Raw genomic sequence first — 19,492 nt, 5'->3', positions numbered from 1 at the left:
TCCCATATGGATCCAAGATTGCAGGGGCACATTAAACCAGTCCTTATCCCATGCCATGCACCTGCATCACACCTTTATGTATCAGAGGTCCCAGGCATTACTTCCCCCTCCACCTCTTCCTTTCTCACCAGGAAATCACAAGCTTCTAGTCATTTCAGCACCAAACTTGAAACCCAGGCTCTTTCTAAATCACTTTCTCTCAAATGAAGCAAATTTACCTCACTTCAAAGAAACTGGAAACCCCTGAATCTATTCCCTCCACTTGATTCCCTTGGATATTACAGTATTTCACCTCATTTTGGCTTTTCAATACCTAGGAACAATGAACAGTTACAGTGTCAAAGCTCTCTACAAAGCACTCCTGTGAAATTCAGAGGGACAACTGTGAGGTGAAATCCTGATCAGTCAGGGGCTGAGGAACCAAGCCTAACTTCACAAGGTTTCATTAGGTTGTTACAGTCCAGCTTGGTTCCTTATGAACAAACTGAGGTGGTGTTTTCTCGTCTGTCCCACCTCTGCTCTGCTGGCGCCTCTGATATTGACAGTAACCCTGCACTGTGGGGCACAGGCCATTTTAGGTTCTTTCAAGTACAGCCCTGAGCCTGGCTGCCATCTGTCACCACACTGACATGTGCCACACTAGAGTCACCTGCTTCCAGAGCTGCATGGGAATGAGACTGCTGGGGCCACAGAGCTCATAAACCAGGAGTGACGCTTCACAAATGAGAAGACTGTGCAGTTCAACTTTTTTATTTTAATAAAATCAAGAATATGCACAGCACATGCAGTGCTAGCATCTAAACTAATACAATAAGCAATTCTAAACCTACAGTGACTTGAAGTTCAATTTTCACATTCAGCAAGTTTAAATCCATTCTTGCATATTGGTTTGAATCCTTGTATCTGAACTGAAAATATTGCTGGCTGATAAAACTTGCTAAAATGCACAAGTCACTGATTATGCCAATACAACAAAGATAACCACATGTTTGAGGATTGCAATGTGCCAGACATTCACTGAAAAAAAAAAAAAACCACACAACTAAACAAAACTCACGCAACAAACATCTGAGAATCTGGACACTTCACATCAGTGTTTAGAAGTGTTTCATAAATATCTTAAGACAAGTGTATCAAAACCTTGGCATGTTTAATTTTAAGTTGCCAATTTTTGTTTTACTATTAGAAAGTTATGGCTATACTGCCAATGCCGGGTCTGCTTAATTTGACTTAAGAGTTTAATATGACTTAAACATTAAAAGCTCACACTACCCCGAAATATATAATTTCACGCATACGGTGACATTCAACATTCAAGTGCCAGTGTTTTTGTACTGTCTTTTGGTCAAGTTTCTTTAAACTTTCAAAGAATCACTTTTAGGCTTACAAAAATAAATATTTGTCAAAAATGTTCAATAAATATTACACAAAACTAGCAGCAAAAAGTATCTAGAAATCTGTCGTGTGCAAATAGTTTTCTTCCCAGCTATCATTCCCATGGTCCCAAATAAGTTTTAGAATCTATTTCCTTCTCCTTATACAAGCTGCGTTCAATCTCCAAGAGACAAAATAAGATTGGAAGTTAAGGACACGCACACAAGACATATATAAAATTCTCTGAATGTGCAATAAAAGAAGTATTTTGTAAAAAGTTATGGGCAAAATGTACAAGGGCCTAAACCTAGACTTGAAATAGCACCATAACAAATGACCTCAATACTGTCAAGTGCACCTACTTAATAAAAGTTTTAGAACAAGGCACAATACACTTGAAAAAATCTATTGCACTTTAGGAGATTTTTGCCATTTTCCTATGCCACTGTAGATTAGTTGTTAAATGCTCTGGCCGCAAAGTTAGCACAGAAATTCCAAGTGGCAGAGGCATTTTTCTGGTGGACAATACTTATCTTTGGCCAGATTTAGCATAACAGACTATAAATACAATGGAAACCTATGCAACTAAAACTGACTAAAACTGCACTTTAATAGCAGAATTGAAACCTTGTGCAGTTTATGTACATTTCCAACCTCTGTGATCTCAGGTTTGTTTGTTACTCTTCTGGAGCCATTTTACAAAGTCTACAGTAAGCCAGTTTAACATCTCCACGCAGCTTGAACAGAGTAATGTGAATCTGCATTAAAATAAAGCCTGCTGCATAATTCTTCCTGTTCATACCCTCTTGACCAAAAAACATCAACACTAGCATGCGTTATTAGACCAAAAATTCAGTCAGGCCCTTAGGGAGGACCAATCACTGCCATGGTCAGCCATTCTACCATTTCAATTTCATATGGCAGGCATTTTTAAAAAGTCTAAATAGATGAATTCTCCTAAAAACTATTTCAAGTTATCAGACCTTTAAACGTTCCCTGTAATGTTCTGCCCACATTTGGCTAGCTCACATTAATGATCTGCCTAAATATTGAAAAAGGAATTGCTGTATTTACTTGCATTAACTTCAAAAACAGTGCTTTTAATGTATGCATGTATCCATACATCATCTCATCATGACTGGAATGGCTTATTAAAGGCTATCAGGTTCTAAGTACCTATCCAGGATAGAGTGAGCAAATCAGAACTTTAACTTAGTACAGTTTTGCCACATTAGAAACTAATTGCATTGATATGCTTCAAGATGTTTTTATTTTTCAAATCTGCAGATACCAAAAGCCCTAATGCAGGCTACCGCATAAGTTTTTCTTTGTAATATTATGGATGAATCAGTGATTCCTGTTTAAGTTGTATCACACCTGTGTGCCAAGGTTTGATTTTAGCCCAAGTTCAGTAATTTTTATTTTGTCAAAACAATTGATATCTTGAGCATTACTGAGCCAACAGGACATCAAAATAAAAGTTGTCTAAAGTTAAAGGCACAGTACATTAACAAACAAATGATCCTCAGTCACAAAATTATAAATGCAGTTTCTGGTTGGGGATGGGTGGGAGGGGAGTTAATCCTGACTACAGCAATAAGAGTCTTCAAAACCACCTTCGAGATAGGGCTACTTGTTCCTTTATTTCCATCTTGTGACCTTGAGCTCCCTTAAAAAAAATTTCAGTGGAGAATCACAGCTGGTAATGTACTGCGAGTTCTTGAAGCTACACAAGGTATAGTCTGGCTAAGTTACATGTGGTTTCCATATTAGCTTGTTTGGTGGGCTATCTGCTGCAAGCAGATCAGTTGCCCCACCAGTCCACCCCCTGGGAGTTATAGTTTCCTCCATATCCATCACTGTTGTAGAAGCCTCCATAACCACCACCTATGAAAGGCAAGAGAAAGTGATGCTTAATTAACTCTAAAGATTTGCACCTTTACAACAAGAAAACAACCCAGGTATGTGTTTTCTATTAAAGAACCCCACCCAGCAGTACTGCCAAATTAAACTAATACTGGAAAGGCGGGGAAGCTTCAAGCCATCACTCACATAACCTGCACTGGCCTAGATCCAAGCTGGATGCTCAGAATGCATGACAAGCAGCAGATCAAGCTGTTCAAGCATTACATCCAGTTTTACCCCGGCAAGCATTTCAGGTGAACCTGCCCAGCCCCTCTCACCTCCAAAGCCTCTGCTGCCACTCCCGCCGCTGCGGCTGCTGGTTGACCGGCTGCTGCTGGAGCTGCTGCTGCCGAAGCCGCTGCTCGTCCGGTAGTCCCTGGCTCCGAAGCCTCCGCTGAACCGACTGCTGCAGAGGGCAAGAGGCAAACACCGGAGTCACACGGGGGCATTTTCAGCACTGCACACACTGAGATCCACGTACTCTGACTCCGGGTACCAATGACAGATGGCCAACAGCCACTGCTCAGGTGAGCACTCTATAAGCACCCCAAAGCTACCTGGAAAGATTTGACTCTGTGAATTCTGTACCTCCACAAGATTTTCAACCCTATCTTAGTGTTTAAGCAATGCATTTATGATGATCTCTCGTGATACAGAAGATAACTACTCTACAAGCATACTGCTAGGAAAACAAAGAACTCACAGCAAACCCCATGTGGTTGGATCATGTTAATTACATTAAGTGTTCTCTTATCCTAACCCTGAAAGCCAGCAAACAAAGTTTTGTATTACAGTGTTGGGAGTTTTCCAAAGCAGAACTATTTTACAAGCAGCCTCACACCTGCATTCTCTTCTTGTTTTGTCAGGAGGCATTGCATTATCTCCTCCTGAACATCAAAACAGCTGCTTAAGGAACATCTCTGGTACAAGGAGGTCTGCATTTCTGTGTTTTATAGCTGCTTTTACAGTTCTAAAATGGCTTTTGATAGTATCATTCTCTCTCAGTACTATCTAGCTGCTTCCTTGAGAGGAAAGAGGTCTTACATGTTAACTGCCTTATGAACACATAGAAGAAAATCAGACAGATACTGTCACCTTCACACACACCAAGCTCAGCTTATACTGCACTTATCCTCTAACTGTATTTTCAGACTGAGAACAAGTCACAGAACTCAACAGACATTTCTAGCCAAAGCTGTGCCTCTTACCTCTTAGATCGCCCACGGCTGCCTCCTCCTTTGTGATGCTGTTCGTAGGCCATGTTCTCCAACCAAGATGGTACTTCTTGCTTAGCTTCCACAAGGAGATCAAGCAAGTCTTTTGTAATGTTAATGTTCCTCTCATTGAAGAATGAAGTGGCAAGACCTGAATGAGATATTCAGTTTTGGCTACACACAATCCAAGTACACCACAGCACTTAAGCCCATTCCACATTCCAGCTCCTTACAGCCAAGCCTAACAACACTAGAATTATTCAAGAGAAAGCAGTGTGAGGCCATTACTCCACCACAGGTAGTCACAAACTCCTGTTTACTAACAGACACAGGAGACACCAGGCTTACATGCAGTAAGAGAGCCTTTTGATGGCACTAAGAACATTACCCAAAGGAACTGGTGAACTTTCCAGTGGCCAGAGAGCAGTGACCAACTTTTGATCACAGAGGGCAGCTCACAGGCTTCTCTCAAGTACTTATTTATTACTCAGCCAACACAGCTGCATCTGCAAACTTAGGTATGAAGTGCTGTCTGCGAAAACCCTAGGTTCTACTTACCAAGGTTTCCTACACGGCCTGTACGACCAATACGATGTACATACTCCTCAATGTCACTTGGCAAGTCGAAGTTTATGACGTGCTTTACATTTGAGATATCCAGTCCTCTTGCTGCTACCTAGTGGTTAAAGGATTCCATCAAAACTTAGTAAAAACTCCACAGGCCAAGAGATCAGCTCACATGCTCAAGTTTTACAGATTCCACTTACTGCTGTGGCAACAAGAATGGGGCTCTTGCCAGAGCGGAACTGGTGCAGCGCTTCCTCCCTGTCCCTCTGGGAGCGATCTCCGTGGATACTTGTACAGGCATAGCCTTCGTGGTACAGGAAGTCCTCAAGAGCATCTGCCCCCTTTTTAGTTTCCACGAACACCAGAGTCAAGGAATCTTTACCTAATAAAAATAAAAGCCCAGCTTAGCAGAAGAAAAGCTGCACTAATACAGGCTCCATGACCTGATTAACAGGCAGCTTCAATTCTCTGCCTGTTTATTCCAAAGTGACATCACTGGGGACCTCCTTCCACATTTTTTATTAACAGACATGCTTACATCAACTTGATACTGGCATTTAGCCAGTGCAATACATTCACTGCATGTCAATAAAATACTTTTTCATTCAACTAATCAATAGAAATCCTTATTGCACAAGTTATTAGATTTACCTCTTCTGAATTTTGCCTCATTTGCTTATCTGCAGCTGTTCTTTACCTGTGGCATTTAGCAGGTCAAGCAGGAACGATCGTTTGTCTGGCTCTTCCACCCATACTACTTTCTGTGTGATATTCTCAGATGTAGAACCTACTCTACCAACAGCTAGAAAGATGTACTCATCAAGGAAGTCACGAGCAAGCATCTAAAAAATGGGAGAAAAAAAACCACAACCAAATCATACATTTTCCCTCCTTCTGAAGACAAAACGTCTTTTAGCCTTATGAGCTCTTCCAGTATTTAAACTCTTGTTAATTACCTGGATTTCCTTGGGGAAAGTAGCACTGAACATCATGGTGTGACGAACCCCCTTTGGCGGCATAGTATCTTGTTCAACAATTCGACGAATTTGAGGTTCAAACCCCATATCAAGCATTCTGTCAGCTTCATCAAGGACCAAGTACCTAAACAGCAGTAAAAAACCATCTTGAGAACAGTCTTCTGTAAGCTGTGCTCTGGTGTCTGCACACTGCTACAAGTTGTCAACTAGATGCTTAGCCCAAAAGCTACAATCTGAGGTCCTTAACAGTATCCCACTTTTAGCCATTTGTACATGTACAAGCAACACTTCACTTACTTGCAGAAATCCAGTCCAATCTTTCCCCTCTCCATCATATCAACCAGTCGTCCTGGAGTTGCTACAAGCAAGTGACATCCACGCTCTAAGTCACGGATCTGCTGGCCAATGTCTGCACCACCATATACAACACAGGGGCGAACTCTGGAGCGGTATGCAAACTGTAAACCAAATTAAGTTAGCCCCAGGAAAAATTCTACTTGAGCTATGTTATAAGAATGAACTGTTAGGTATACCTTTCTGGCTTCTTCATAGATCTGCACAGCCAATTCTCTGGTGGGAGCCAACACCAGTGAGATTGGATATTGCTTACGGCGCCCGTACCTCCCATTCTCCTGAAGGAAAAAAAAGAAAAAAACAACACAACCTTGGCATGAGCATCCAAAACACAAAAGGGAAAGAAAAAAAGCTACTACAGGCAGTATTTAAAACAGGTGACCAAGTTTAAGAAAGACAAAGCATGGCTGAGAGCCAATTTGAGCACTGCCCCTGAAGACAGCCCCATTACAGTGCCCAAGGTTCAGCTGTGGGTAACTGTGGCAACAGCTGCACAATCCTGGCCTCTACAACAAGCACTGCAATCCCAAACTTCAGCAGCAGAGAAGTAACAGCCACAGAATCAGTTGCTTCCTATTCTGAAACTACTATAACACAGATGTGTGACCAAGTAGCTTTCTGTAGCAAAGGAAGCATCCTTTAACCTTATGCAACAACAAAACCATTCATTTAAAAAAATTTGGACAGTTATGCATACAGCTCTTCAGCAGGAAAAGAAGTAATCCACACCCTGGATTTTTTAAAGGAAACACCTGAAGTCTTCTAGAATTTGAGATGCTTGCCTATCATACCCAAAATGATAACACCAGCTGTTGTATTCAGTAGCACACATCAGCTCATTTGGAGAGGGGAAAAACTCCAAACCTATGACATTGGTCATCAATTCCCCAGGACTGGGTACTCGAATACTTGCCTTCATTGCTCTCAAGGCATCACCAGGGCCATCTGCATATATCTGGCTCAGTATCGGTAGAAGAAATGCAGCTGTTTTTCCAGATCCTAGTAGAATACAAGCCAGTAATATCAGGAGTTACTATCAACTACAGCACTAATCCAGTATCAGTAACACATTCCCAGTAACACCTGTATTTGGAATATGATGGCTACACCTGTTGCACTGGAACACCCTCAGCACCCCAAAACCTTGGAGCAAATGTGGCAAAAGACATGAACATGTCTCACTCAGGACAAACACAAAAAATCTAGTCGTTTCACCTCTAAAGCTAATTTAGCTTCCAACACACAACTATTTCAGTACACTCTGCACAGGAGGTTCTACCTCTTACCTGCAGTAATACAAGACCCCACTTCTACTGAAACTCAAAGTAGCAAAGAGTTATTAACTTACCTGTCTGAGCACAGGCCATTAAGTCTCTCTTTTCTTTAATAATAGGTATTGCATGTTTCTGGACTGGAGTAGGACGGGTATAGCGTGTGAGTTCAATGTTTCCCATTATAATTTCTCCCATGTCAACATCACTGAACTGTAAGATATTTAAAAGGCGTAAGATCAGGATCCTTCCCTTTAACCACCATATAACCCAACATTAAGTTTAACAAGTAATTTTTAAGGTAGCTCTTGTTTCAGCCCTTTGTATAGATCTTGCCTATGAAGATTACAGAGTCACAAAAAATACTTAGTCCGGTTTTCTAAGCAATTCTTAAAAAGCCAGCCAAGCCCGAACTGCAGACTGCACTACCACACACTGTGCTTAGCCTAACACTGCCTATGCCTTAGCAGTTGCTCCCAAATCAGCACCTTCAAAGCATTTCCACTTTTTCACACATTCACTGTTTAAGGACAAGTTACAGTTAAAAAGTAAGCTGTGAGTGTTAACTGAAAAAGCTTACACAATTTCTTCTCTGTCCTAGTTCATCATCTGCAACCCCCTTCTGCAAAACAGCTTAGCTGTAGGAAGGGAAGACAGTATTTCCTTTCATCCCTAAGCTCCAGACATCAGGACATCCAACTACCCATGCAAAACAGTCACTATTAAATATATATGCCAAACAGACTTTTAAAAAACCTTACACTTTCAATATGTGGAGGACAGTTGCTGCCTGTTGCTTCAACAGGAATATCGTCATATTTCTCAAAGTTAATGCCAGTATTGCTTCCTGAAAAGAGTTCCCTAAAAACAGAAGGGGAAAGGATCTTTACTTGCTGGAATTATCAAATGACCCTCCCCATGAATGGGTACTAGTCCATGACTTACTGTTCCAGGCGTTCACTTGGGGGGAGAGGTTTTGACCAGTCATCCTCATCTGATTTGTCACACCAGCGGCTGTTCCCACCACGGTCAAATCTGCCGAAGCCGCTCCGGTCGTAGTCCCCTCCTCTGCCACGCTCTTCATATCTAAATACAGCACGAGAATCAGACCACCCTCCCCAGGCACCGGGGGCTACTGACATGCACAATACCAAAGCCATAACGATGCAGCAGCGTATGCTGTGCATTACATACACAACTGTGGAACAACTCAAAATCATCAGGTTATCTGCACTTGCCTCTTGACCCAAGAACAGAAATTAGTCCTGGCCATCAGACCAGGTCACATTTTTCTGTGTCAGACAGGCGAGTTTGTCATGATTTCAGAGCTCAGTTTAGCTCAACAGAGTGAACTTTGTATCACTAGTTTTATTTCATTACGCGTAACAAATGTGAACAGCCACCTGCCAGTGGAGCTGCAGTCCAAGCGGCTCAGTCTTTGACATTTCTTTGTAGGGAGCTCTCTTTAAACCTTCTAAGCAGCATTATTTTGTATTACCCCCACCCTTTCCTCTGCCTCATTCTACGGTCTCCCACGTCCAGACAAAACCCTCCAGCAGTGCTGCAATTTGGGTTTTTATTCCCCCACCACGTGTGACCAAATACCTCCATTATATCATACAATTATTTCATAAAGAGGGAGCTCACCTGCATTACTGACTTGGAAAGAAGGTGGAAGAAGTCCTTACCTCAACTGTTTAGTTTTTGGCCTGGTAAATCATGTTTGAGAAAAGTCTGGATACAGGACTAGGTCAGCTTTACTAAGTAGTCGGTAAAGGTCACTCTCACCACACTTGTGCATACAACGCATGATGTGTGTAAGACTGATCAAGTAAGGCAGAGAACCTGCAAGAGTCTCACCCAGTTTTATTAACTACACTTTTTAAACAAGAGAAAAATACTGAAAAAAAAAAATCCATAGTGATGTATTGTGCGTGCTCCCAACAGCTCTTCACGGTTCTCCTGAAAGGAGCAACCCACCTAGCACTTCTCTGGTGAATGCTGAAGTCAGCCAGTCACTACAGCTGCAGCGAGTGGCTGGTGGCACACTTACAGGACGCATTTTTCAACACATGCAAGTTGCCCATCCTTGAAATCATGTACCTTTAAAGGCAAGGTTCTCTCCCTTTCTCCTCCCCTCCCAGGCTCCTCCTGCCTCAAGTTGTTCCCACCTGAACTCTAATTTTAACATCAGGATTACAGGTGCAGTGCTAGAGCTGAGGCAGATTTCACTGTGCACCACCCAGACAAACAAGTACTTGCCTCCCTCCTCGGGATCCAGTGCCGCGGTCGAAGAAGCTGGATTTCGCGTCGCGGTCAGAGCGTGCACCAAAGCTGCTGTAGGCATCCTTGTCTCGTCTGGAGCTCCAGCCACCACTGTCAAAACCTAGCAGAGAATGGGATTTCAGCCGTACATTGCACGATCCAGGCTTTACACAAATAAACAAAAAAGAAAACAAACAAAAAAACCCAAACACACTTCTGTCCAGGTAATCTTCACTGAGAGGTCTACTACAGGACTGAATTCCTTCATGAATGGAAGATGCATGAATGTTTTAAGACTTGCTCAGCAAGGGACTGAGCTCCTCCCATCCCCCATCAGAACTAATTTTCTCCCTGCATGCACAACACAAGCATGTTTGGTTTTTTTAAAGAATATGCACTTGCCTTAGTACAAGCATTTCAGTAGCCCACCCTGGAAAGATGGGTATCAGAAGAAACTTATAAGATGCTGTGTCTTGCCAAGCCTCATCTACATCATCTTTCTAACACAAATCCTTGACCACACGTTCAATTTTTGGAAGTTTACAAGGTCTCTCAGAGATCAGTAAATGGTATCAGAAAACCAAAGAGAGGTTAGAACGTTTTATCATACTGCAAGTACACAAAGCAATGTGATCTGCACAGACTAGAAGTAAAAACAGCATATACAAAGAAGGCATATGGAGCTCTTCACAACAAATTAACCACACTGAATTCGTGCACTGCACTTTTACCCTTGCCTACCATCGGCGCCTACTTACATACATTAACTCAAAAGAATACAAAGTACCTCAGAGCTTGCCAATACCAGAGTAAAAAAACCTCCCTTTTATTCTGCTACCAGGGCCTGTGAGGCAGCAATAATGTGAAGCTTTGAACATCACTCTGGTACTGAACTAAGAAAATATAAATTCTTTCAGAAGTCCAACCTCCCCAAGTTTGTGTAACATCTTTGATTTCAGCTATGGGATTCCAACAGAGAGTAAGTTAAACGACAGAACAGATTAACAAATAATGTCACTCTTGTGAGCATGCTTTGCCAGCTCCACAGCACAAAACCAGTCCAGACCTATTCATGAGACAACGAAAGCAACCACAGAATAAATTCATTCCAAAGAAAGGGGCTGTTCTAGGCCCAGTCTCTCTGAAAAGGCTTTGCTACCAGCATTACCCTACCTTTTTTGGATGGTCTCTAAAGAGTATCATTCACCTTAACTTTGTTTTTTTTAATTAATAGATTCTAGTAGCCAGAATCCAGAAATGTAGTGGTCACAAGGGAACTTTAAAAACTACTGTGGTAACTGTAACTCGTCTGTCTGGATAACTAAACAGAGAGAAAAATAATCCATCCATGGAGTTTTTTAGCACACAAGATTATAGAATGCTCTTCAAGACCTCCAAAGTGCTTTAAAAAGCAACATTAGTCAGAGATATTAGCTTCAAAAAAATAATTTTGGCTTCTCTGAAAGATAGCTATATACAGATTTTATTATGAGTAACTTTCAGGCCACACTACAACTGTTGAGATATGTCATCCTGCCAAGGGATCTAACAGTAGTGGTACCAACAGAGCCATCTTCTGGGATAAAGATGGAGCCTCTTAACAGCAAAAAAACTGAGCTGACACTGTATTTAAGGTCTTCTACCAAGCCTGAGAATTCCAAAGACTTAAAATTTTATAACTCAAAATAGCCTACAAAGTAATCTCATGCCCCTAGCACTGATTTCTGAACTTTGCCATAATTTTATGGTAGCGCAGCAACTTCTACAGCAAAGACAGACGTACACATCCTGCCTCACCAATTCACCTTTCAGTCTGCAATTCCTACTCTGACTTTTGTGGACCAGCAAAGAACACAGATCCAGGCCATACAATTCAATTCTAAGTAAATGACAGGCATAATAGTCGGAATTTCAGACGTCAACTGGCAAATTAAGACTCGAAGTAAATGCCCTGAGAAAACCCGTAACAGACCAGAGATCAACTTCTCTAAAATGAAGAGAACGATTACAATGCTGTGCAAAGACTACCACAAAATTCCTTAAAACATCAAGATGTTTGGGTTTCTTTTAAGTAAAAACCTGTAGAGATACCATCCAGCACATCTTCCTCACTGCAGGGATAAGAACTCACTAAGTTAAACAACTTCCAGAGCAATTCTGTACTCCTTAGACCTATGAACAGCATTACAGTTGTCAATGCTTATCACCCTCAACCAGCATTTTGATTCACGTTTTTTAACACTAGCACAAATCACAGCCAGCTCATTTGAAAACCTGCCACATCCAGCAGCAGTAATAATTGCTTTTAAAGATGGGAAAAAGAGAATCATAGATGCCTTTAGGGTGGGTAAGACCTTTAAGGGGAGTTCTTGGCATTTACTTGTTGATTTACTATAGATTAGGTTACAGTTTAGCTATCCAGAAGCTCCTTCTAGGAAGTTTAAAAAGAAACTTATATGACAACAAGCTTCAGTATTACCAAGCTGAGCTTATGGAAGCAAGACAATTCAGGCCAGGAAGCCCTGCATACTGAGCTCTTACAGCTGAGAAATAGAACTGCCATTAAGTAACCTAAGGACCTTATTCTTATGCAGGCTGTAATTTCCCACAGTTCTGTACTGTCCTACTCCCCATTTACAAAGCCAACAAATTAGCATTAGCGGGACAGATATACAGGTAAATTGAAGATTTTTTTCCCCCATCACGTTACCACACTTGTAAGGCTGCACCAAGTTTGTTGTGTGGTTAAACACTACCACATAAGGCTGCTTCTAGTCCAAGGCTAAGCTTTAAAAAACCTGTCATTAAAAATTCCAACAAGCAGCCAAAATTCAGAACAGTTTCAATGCAGCCGAAGAAATCGCCGAGTTATGTAAACAGAAGCAAACATCATTTTAATGGAATTATAACGGTAGAACAGACTTCAAATCATCCTACAAGATAGCTCAACTTTACATGCCCAATCTCATGCTTCTAGCAAAGTCCTGAACTGGAACCTTTCCATTCAGCAATTATTAACCTTGTCAAAAGGAACCAGGAAAAAGGCCAGTGGTACAGCACTCAGTTTTAAAGGCAATTTTTGAACATTAGAGGTTTACCAAGGAAAGTTGGAGCCAAACTTCTATTAAATGAACAAGTCACAGGTCAGATTATGGTCTCATGACCCATTTACCTTTTTGCAAGGTGAAGTTTAAGTCCCCAGAAAAGCCTCATGTAATCACCCTCACATCGCCATGCCTGAACTCTGGTCTTGCACACAAGAAAATACAATGCCAGTCCTACACATAAAAGCTCCTGACAGAGTTCAAGGTTACTCCATCTTTTACCTACAGAACTTAGGTACTAAACATCACACAAGAAGAAATTTACGGAACAGCAGATGTTCACAACCATCTTAAAGCTGTTTCCTGCTTTTCAGAAACCTGCACATTCCTCAGACTTGGCCAGTCAGTTTCTTGCAGGATTGCTCATATTCGAGGTCAGTGTGACTTGAAACAAGAGCACTGAACTGGCTACCAACCAGTCTCTCCTCCTAAAACATTCAGCTCTGGTAGAATGCTGCTCATCACTTGGTGCTTCAGGCCATACTTCTTTTACAGAACAACAACAACAAAAAAAAAAAAAATCCACCCCAAAAGCCTGAACACCCAGAAAACCCACTAGCTTGGACATATACGAAGGCAAGACAAAAACGGATTGATCTTTCTTCAAACGGCTTAAGACTACAATGGAGCATTTTTCATTTAGTCAGATTTGAAGTGACATAGCTCCAGAAGCACTGTGAGATATATTGTAACTGAAGAGTTGCTCTCCCACTCACTCATAATGGAAGCCATTCTCTTGCAGTATTGAAAAAATATGAAAGTTTACGGTTTTAGAAACAGATGAGCTCCGAGGCCCCCATGCAACAAAACCACAATTCTTTACATTGTAGCATTGCAAGAAGTGTTTTAGCTGCTACATTCTGGTATTTCAATAGGAAATGCTTCTCTCACAGCCATGCAAGTCACCAGACACGAAAACACGCGCTGCAGCACCTGCCTGCCCCCTTGGGGTCTTACACAGAAAGGTCGTGATTCACTTCACTGAAGTGCTCCATTAAACTTTTCTTCTGTATTACGTTCTGTTTAAAAGATTCATAGAGAAGATGGAAGGGCCATTTCTCAGCACAAACCCCTGTGCAAACATGTCACCAAAACAGGTCATGTACTTCATGTTTGCTACACCAACAGTCTCCATTTCCTTCTGTAAGTACTCCCAGGGGTTTCCATAAAAACTGCAGGAAGCTGAACATGGAGAATGTTTCTTTGTGTAAAATATGGATTTATAAACTGAAACTGGGCTGTTTGTTCATATTGAACGACTGATTGCTCTAAAGTCCACAACACAGTCACTAGCAGAAAAACTAGTAACCACAAAATCCATTCAAACGCTCAAGATTACACAGCAAGTTAAGATAGGAGACTATCTTGCTTCAGTCACAGCTAATTGCTACACACAGAAAGTCGGATACTCAACTTGAGCTTAGGATCTGAGTTGGTGAAGGGATCTAGAAGAGCACACTAAAAGCAGAAGATAAAGTTGCCACGTTTTGCACAGGACAGTCAAGCAGTTTATGTAATTGCCTTCAGCAGTACTGTCAGTCTCTGCAGTCTGCTCCAAGAGATGCAAGAACCAGGTCAGTGTTCCACCGTGTTTCTGATACATACCCTGTTTTGAAGCTTCCCTGTTCCGCAAGTGAGGAGGAATGTATCGGCCTTCTAAAGGACAAAAGAAAGGCAGTGTTACAGGCCCGTGGAGTCAGCACATCTTGAAATGCTCATCTTGTCAACAACAGCTCCTGCTTAGTAAAAACGTCTGCCTTTAAGGCCTCTTGCAGCATTCTGAACAAGAATCCTTTAATACAGAACCTGGTAGCAAGCTCTTAGTTGATGTGTAAAGTTCTTGCATACTCATTTAGGCAGCTGGTTAAAAGCACAGATGTCTTGTGTTCCTCTGACAAAGTCACACACCCATTTATGGGTATTACAGTGTCTATGACAAAAGCCTGTGCTCCTAGAACCCATTAAGGCTTAAGCTGGTGCCAGAAACTTGAACAGTCAAAGCAAAATCTTGAGCTGCTCAAGTATCTGGCACCCACAGTATTACCACCGGTATTTTTCCTTCCCCTTAAACACACCCATCCCCATCCATTCAGCTTAAACCAGAAGCCACACCCAATTGCCTCTGAATAGCATTCCTGTTTACAATCCAGAAACATCAGTCGATAAAGCAACATGAATGAGAACATACCAGCCACAAGGTGAATGGGAATTCCTGGAAGATTCGCCCCTCTTAACATACTTAAGCTTGCATATCAATACCACTTTCTAGTCAATGAATTGAGATCAGCAGAGATAACATTCCTACTCCACCTGGATATTTTAAGAGGACGAATCATGACTACAATCAGTGGCCTCAGATGAGAGGCAACTGCAATTTGGGACAGAACTGGAACTAAGTTCTCCCAAAATAATTAAGTGCTTCAGAAAATGTACACACATACTGTACCACCACAAAATTAAATGGTTCTATCGAAAACACACACTGTTTTCAAAGTAAGCTTAACAGGCAACCTCCCATTTCCTCAGCCTCTGTAAACTCTGGCTTTAGAAACTGCTTTGCACAGCTGCAAACCCCCAATTTCTAAAACTGTGTTGGTAAGCTTGAGAATTTTGCATGTACTTACTGCTGGTAGAGCTTCCTTCACTCTGAGAGTCTGAGGAATTCAAGTCTAGACCAGAAAACTAGAAGAAATTAGACAAGTATTAACATGTTTTACAATAAATTTATGCTAAGATAAAAAAAAAACAACTTTTCAGTTATTAGAAACAAGCTACTGCAAAACCTTTTTTGTATCACACCGAAGTAGGTCTCCTATTATTACTCACGTTGTATCATTAATGTTTCTATACCCACCAATAAACACACACCCACACGAGCAGCAAGGCCAGCAGAGTATCTCACACCCACCAAATCACTACCAGACTTCTGCTTCACACGACATGCGGGATAAAGAGCCATTTTTAAGAGACCGATTTTCAGTGCACTCAAATGCATTCAGATTTGAGTCAGTGACAATTTGTTTTTGGCTACAGAAACTTCACCACAAGTAATGCCAATTCAGCTGCGCACTTCATTTAAAGAGACTTGTGATATTCTTAACTGCTTTAAGATAGCTAAGACATTACAGTCCTCACGTTCGAGGTAACTACTGCTCGCAAAGCATTAGGCCATGTCTGCCGAAATCTTCAGCGAGCACAATTTTTTGTTTTTCCAAAACGTCTATAGCCTTCAGTCTCACAATAAAGTTTTTCCAAAAGATGTTCAGTTCACACAGTACCAGTGTGCCACTCAGAAGTCTTAAGTCAAACACAATATGGACTCATTTCAGCAGAAGGCAGTGGGAAACAGATAAAGCCTAAGAACCAACTTACTGTAGTTGTCTGCCTGCATGGCAGGATTACAAACTTGTATCAGAAAAATAAGGCACGTTTAAACACAAATTAAATTTATGTAAGGTATTGTGCAGAAGTGTTTTCCAACATGGGATGAATTAATCCAAAGCTAAGACTCCAGTGCACTGTCCTTTCTGGCGCCCAGCTGCGTGAGCTACCGCCTGAAGACATTCAATTATTTAAGAATTCTCCCACGGCTGACCTAGTAACATCCTCTGTAACGCTACCACTTAAAATGTCATCCTTCTAGTCGATCGAAGCATCATCGCGAAGCTTATGTTTCTTATTTTTAACAGCAAACAAAAACAAAGGCTCTCTACTAGGTCACGGTGGATCTCCACAATCAACTAGAAGCAATGGATGAATCTTCTCGCAATGGATTCCCATGGTGGGGGCAACACTCGCCAGGCGCTGCCTCGGGCATCGGTGGCGCAGCCCCGGCGCCATCTCAGTGCGGCACTGCGGGCTGGATTCCCGGCGCAGCAGGAGCAGCTAATCCGGCTGCCGGCGCCCGTCACGTGCGGCGGGGGGGGAGCGGGGAGGGAAGCACCGTCTCCATGACCTACTTCGCGGGAGCGGCCGAGGGCGAGTGCGGCCCGGCCACGGTTCCCGCTGCAGCAGATGGGGCTCTTCCTGCCCCCGCCGCCTTCCCCGAGGGTTAGATAACCATCGATCCCGCCCAGCGCGGGGAGAGGGGCGGGGGATGCAGGAATGAAAGGGAAAAATTAATTAAAAAATGGTGAGGACCAACACGAATCCAGGCCCAACTGCGTCACCGGGGCCCGGTACCACCGAAGCTCGAACAAAGGCGGCCGTCAGCGCCGCCTCCCCGGGGAAGGGGCGTCACACAAAGCGCCGGACCGTGTTGTGTGCCCCCCCCTTCCCCCGCCCAATGGCCGCCATTGACCGCCCCTTCCTCCACCTCCTTCTCCCCCGGTGCAGGTCCGGCTGTGGCCGCCGGGGGCCGCTGCAGCTCCCGGCGCTCCCACACAAAGCGGGTCCTAGCGCGGCGCGGGGGCCACGGGGCCCGAGCGGCACCGGGGCCGGGCCGGGCGGCACCGGCGGCCCCGCATCCCCGCAACGCCGCCCCGGCCGCGGCGACAACGCACCCCCGAGGGGGGGGGCCCGGCGCGGCGCGGGGCCGCCATACGGCGTTAACTGCGCAACGACCGAGTGCGCCACAACAGGCCGCGCTGGAGGGGGGGGGGAAACGGGGGTAACCGCGGGGGAACTGCGCCACGGCCGCCGGGAAGTGAGAAGCGAAGCCCCACGCTAAGACTGCCGATCATCCCGGCCGCCCGCCCTGCCCCAAGAGCCTCCGCCGCGCGCCTCCTCCGGGTAACGGAGCGACCTTTCCGCTTCTCGTCCCTCACCTGCTGGTCTAGACTGAGGGCATTTTCTACCGCCACATGACTCATAACGAGAGATCGGTCTCGGGCTCGTCCCGCTCCGCCTCGAGAAATGGGAATTCGCTGGGCCGGGAGGTCGCTGCCGTGGGTGTCACTGGTTCCGCCACGAATCGCTGCCCTGACTGAGCCCCCCCCGCCGCGGGCCCAGCCTTTATATAGGCCCCGCCCCCCGCGCGCCCGGCCGCGCGCGCTGACCTCAGCGCGCACGCGACCGCCCCCCCGCCCTCCCTTCCCAGCGCTATCGCGAGAATTTCGCGCAGCTCAGTGGCCGTGAGGGAAGCGCTCCCGGAGGTGTCGCGAGACTTTGGGGCGCCGGGCCCGCGCGGAGTCTCCGGCGGTACCGCGAGGTTTCCCCTCCCCCCACTCCCGCTCGGCTCTGCTCGGAAAGAGAGCAGCGGTGAATTCTCGCGAGACCACGGTCCCCCCACCAACACGCAGCCTGCGCTGCGCTGTCCTTTTGTTCGCCGCCCTCGCGAGAGCGCCCCGCGCGCGCGGCCTAGATGCCTCGAGAAGTAGGCGGGCCCTGGGTCACGTGGGCGGGCGCCGCAGCCATCTTGTCGCTCCCCCCTCGGCGGGCAGTGGCGCAGCGCGTAATGGCGGCGCGGCGGGGAGGAGGGACCGCCGTGCTCAGAACGCGTCGCTCTCCCTCCCCCTCCACCGGTAGCGCAGGCCCGGACACACCGACCTGCGGCTCTGCAGACTCAGACCGTCCCCTTTGCTTGCTGCCCAGCGGCAGCTAGCTATGAGCTGTTCACCCCAGCACGCTGCTGGTGGGTTCCACTAGTCATTGCACGTATTCATCAGCTTTCTCCACGACCCTTAGCCATCAACCGTACTGGTGTACCGAAGGACTGCCGGTTTTTTCCCTGTGGAGTCAGTTTTGCCGTTTATCTCTACATCCACCTTGGATTCATCGGGACTTTTAGCCTGTAAGCATCAGTCAAGTAGTAAGCATTGAACTGTCTGTCATTAGAAAAAAAAAAAATCTTATAAATAATTCCATTCCCTGTTACCACAGCCTACTGACACGGAGAATACTAAAGCTGCTTCCTTGAAGCTGGGTCAGTAAAAGTACTGACAAAAGTGCTCAGGACACGGCCGGAGCTGTGAAGCCACAGGGGGAAGGACACGAGGTTTGGCTGTCCTTGATGCACACAGAGCAATTATTCCTCCATTTCCCTCCTCCTCAGGCCCCTGCCTCTTCCAAGAAGAAAACCACAAGGAAGATCCGTTCTCCAGAGAGATGATTCACCATGGGATTTAAAAACAAGGCAGAACCTTTCCACAGTACTCACACCTAGGTTTTTCCTGCTGTTAAAATTGGATCTCTAGAACCAAAGTCTTCCTAATGCAGAAATAAGACCCAAAAGATTTAAACATCCACAAACAAGTCCTTGAATGAGCAACACACGCTCCTTATAGACAAACCACTCAATTCTGTGATGCTCTGGTCTTAAAACAAAAACATGTACCCGTCCTCTGCTTTCACCTTCCATGATACTTCTGCAGCCAACTACAGCTCCAGAGTTAAAGATTTATGCTTGTATTTCTTTCCCAGGTGCACCTATTTATATAATTTAAAAGTTCCCAGGTTTCTTAATTGTGGCTGCCTGACAGTTAAAAGGGAAAAATGTTGTTTGTTTTTTTTTTTTTTTTTTA

General features: G+C 44.3%; 1 protein-coding gene across 8 annotated transcripts; it reads right to left on the bottom strand.

Annotated features, from left to right (window-relative positions):
- Nucleotides 1–734: 734 nt before the first annotated feature.
- DDX3X (DEAD-box helicase 3 X-linked) lies at nt 735–17,956 on the bottom strand. Of its 8 annotated transcripts, none has more exons than XM_062488122.1 (17): nt 17,798–17,956; nt 15,656–15,713; nt 14,619–14,687; nt 9,925–10,048; nt 8,608–8,748; nt 8,424–8,523; nt 7,740–7,875; nt 7,305–7,390; nt 6,571–6,669; nt 6,335–6,495; nt 6,017–6,161; nt 5,758–5,902; nt 5,261–5,442; nt 5,052–5,169; nt 4,488–4,644; nt 3,558–3,685; nt 735–3,261 (listed from the first exon to the last, which is right to left on the bottom strand). In XM_062488122.1, the coding sequence occupies exons 1-17, from the start codon at nt 17,840–17,842 to the stop codon at nt 3,179–3,181; spliced, it is 1,977 nt and encodes a 658-aa protein (XP_062344106.1). In that variant the 5' UTR covers nt 17,843–17,956; the 3' UTR covers nt 735–3,178. The 8 variants fall into 8 exon arrangements, with proteins under 8 accessions (XP_062344106.1, XP_062344109.1, XP_062344111.1 ...); XM_062488125.1 differs by having other exon boundaries at nt 3,558–3,682; XM_062488127.1 differs by having other exon boundaries at nt 4,488–4,572.
- Between the last annotated feature and the right edge of the window lie 1,536 nt (nt 17,957–19,492).

Source organism: Cinclus cinclus, chromosome 2 (genome assembly GCF_963662255.1).
Source record: "Cinclus cinclus chromosome 2, bCinCin1.1, whole genome shotgun sequence".
NCBI classification, from domain to species: Eukaryota; Metazoa; Chordata; class Aves; order Passeriformes; family Cinclidae; genus Cinclus; species Cinclus cinclus.
This window is presented reverse-complemented; position numbering and strand designations above follow the sequence as displayed.

What these genes read in the sequence shown, in the direction of transcription:
- DDX3X (XM_062488122.1), bottom strand. Translation starts at nt 17,842, where the DNA reads ATGAGTCATGTGGCGGTAGAAAATGCCCTCAGTCTAGACCAGCAG. An exon ending in TCTATGAAGAAGCCAGAAAG is followed by an intron (nt 6,496 to 6,570) that starts GTATACCTAACA and finishes TTTGGTTTACAG; the next exon opens with TTTGCATACCGCTCCAGAGT. An exon ending in TGACCTGCTAAATGCCACAG is followed by an intron (nt 5,443 to 5,757) that starts GTAAAGAACAGC and finishes TATTTTTATTAG; the next exon opens with GTAAAGATTCCTTGACTCTG.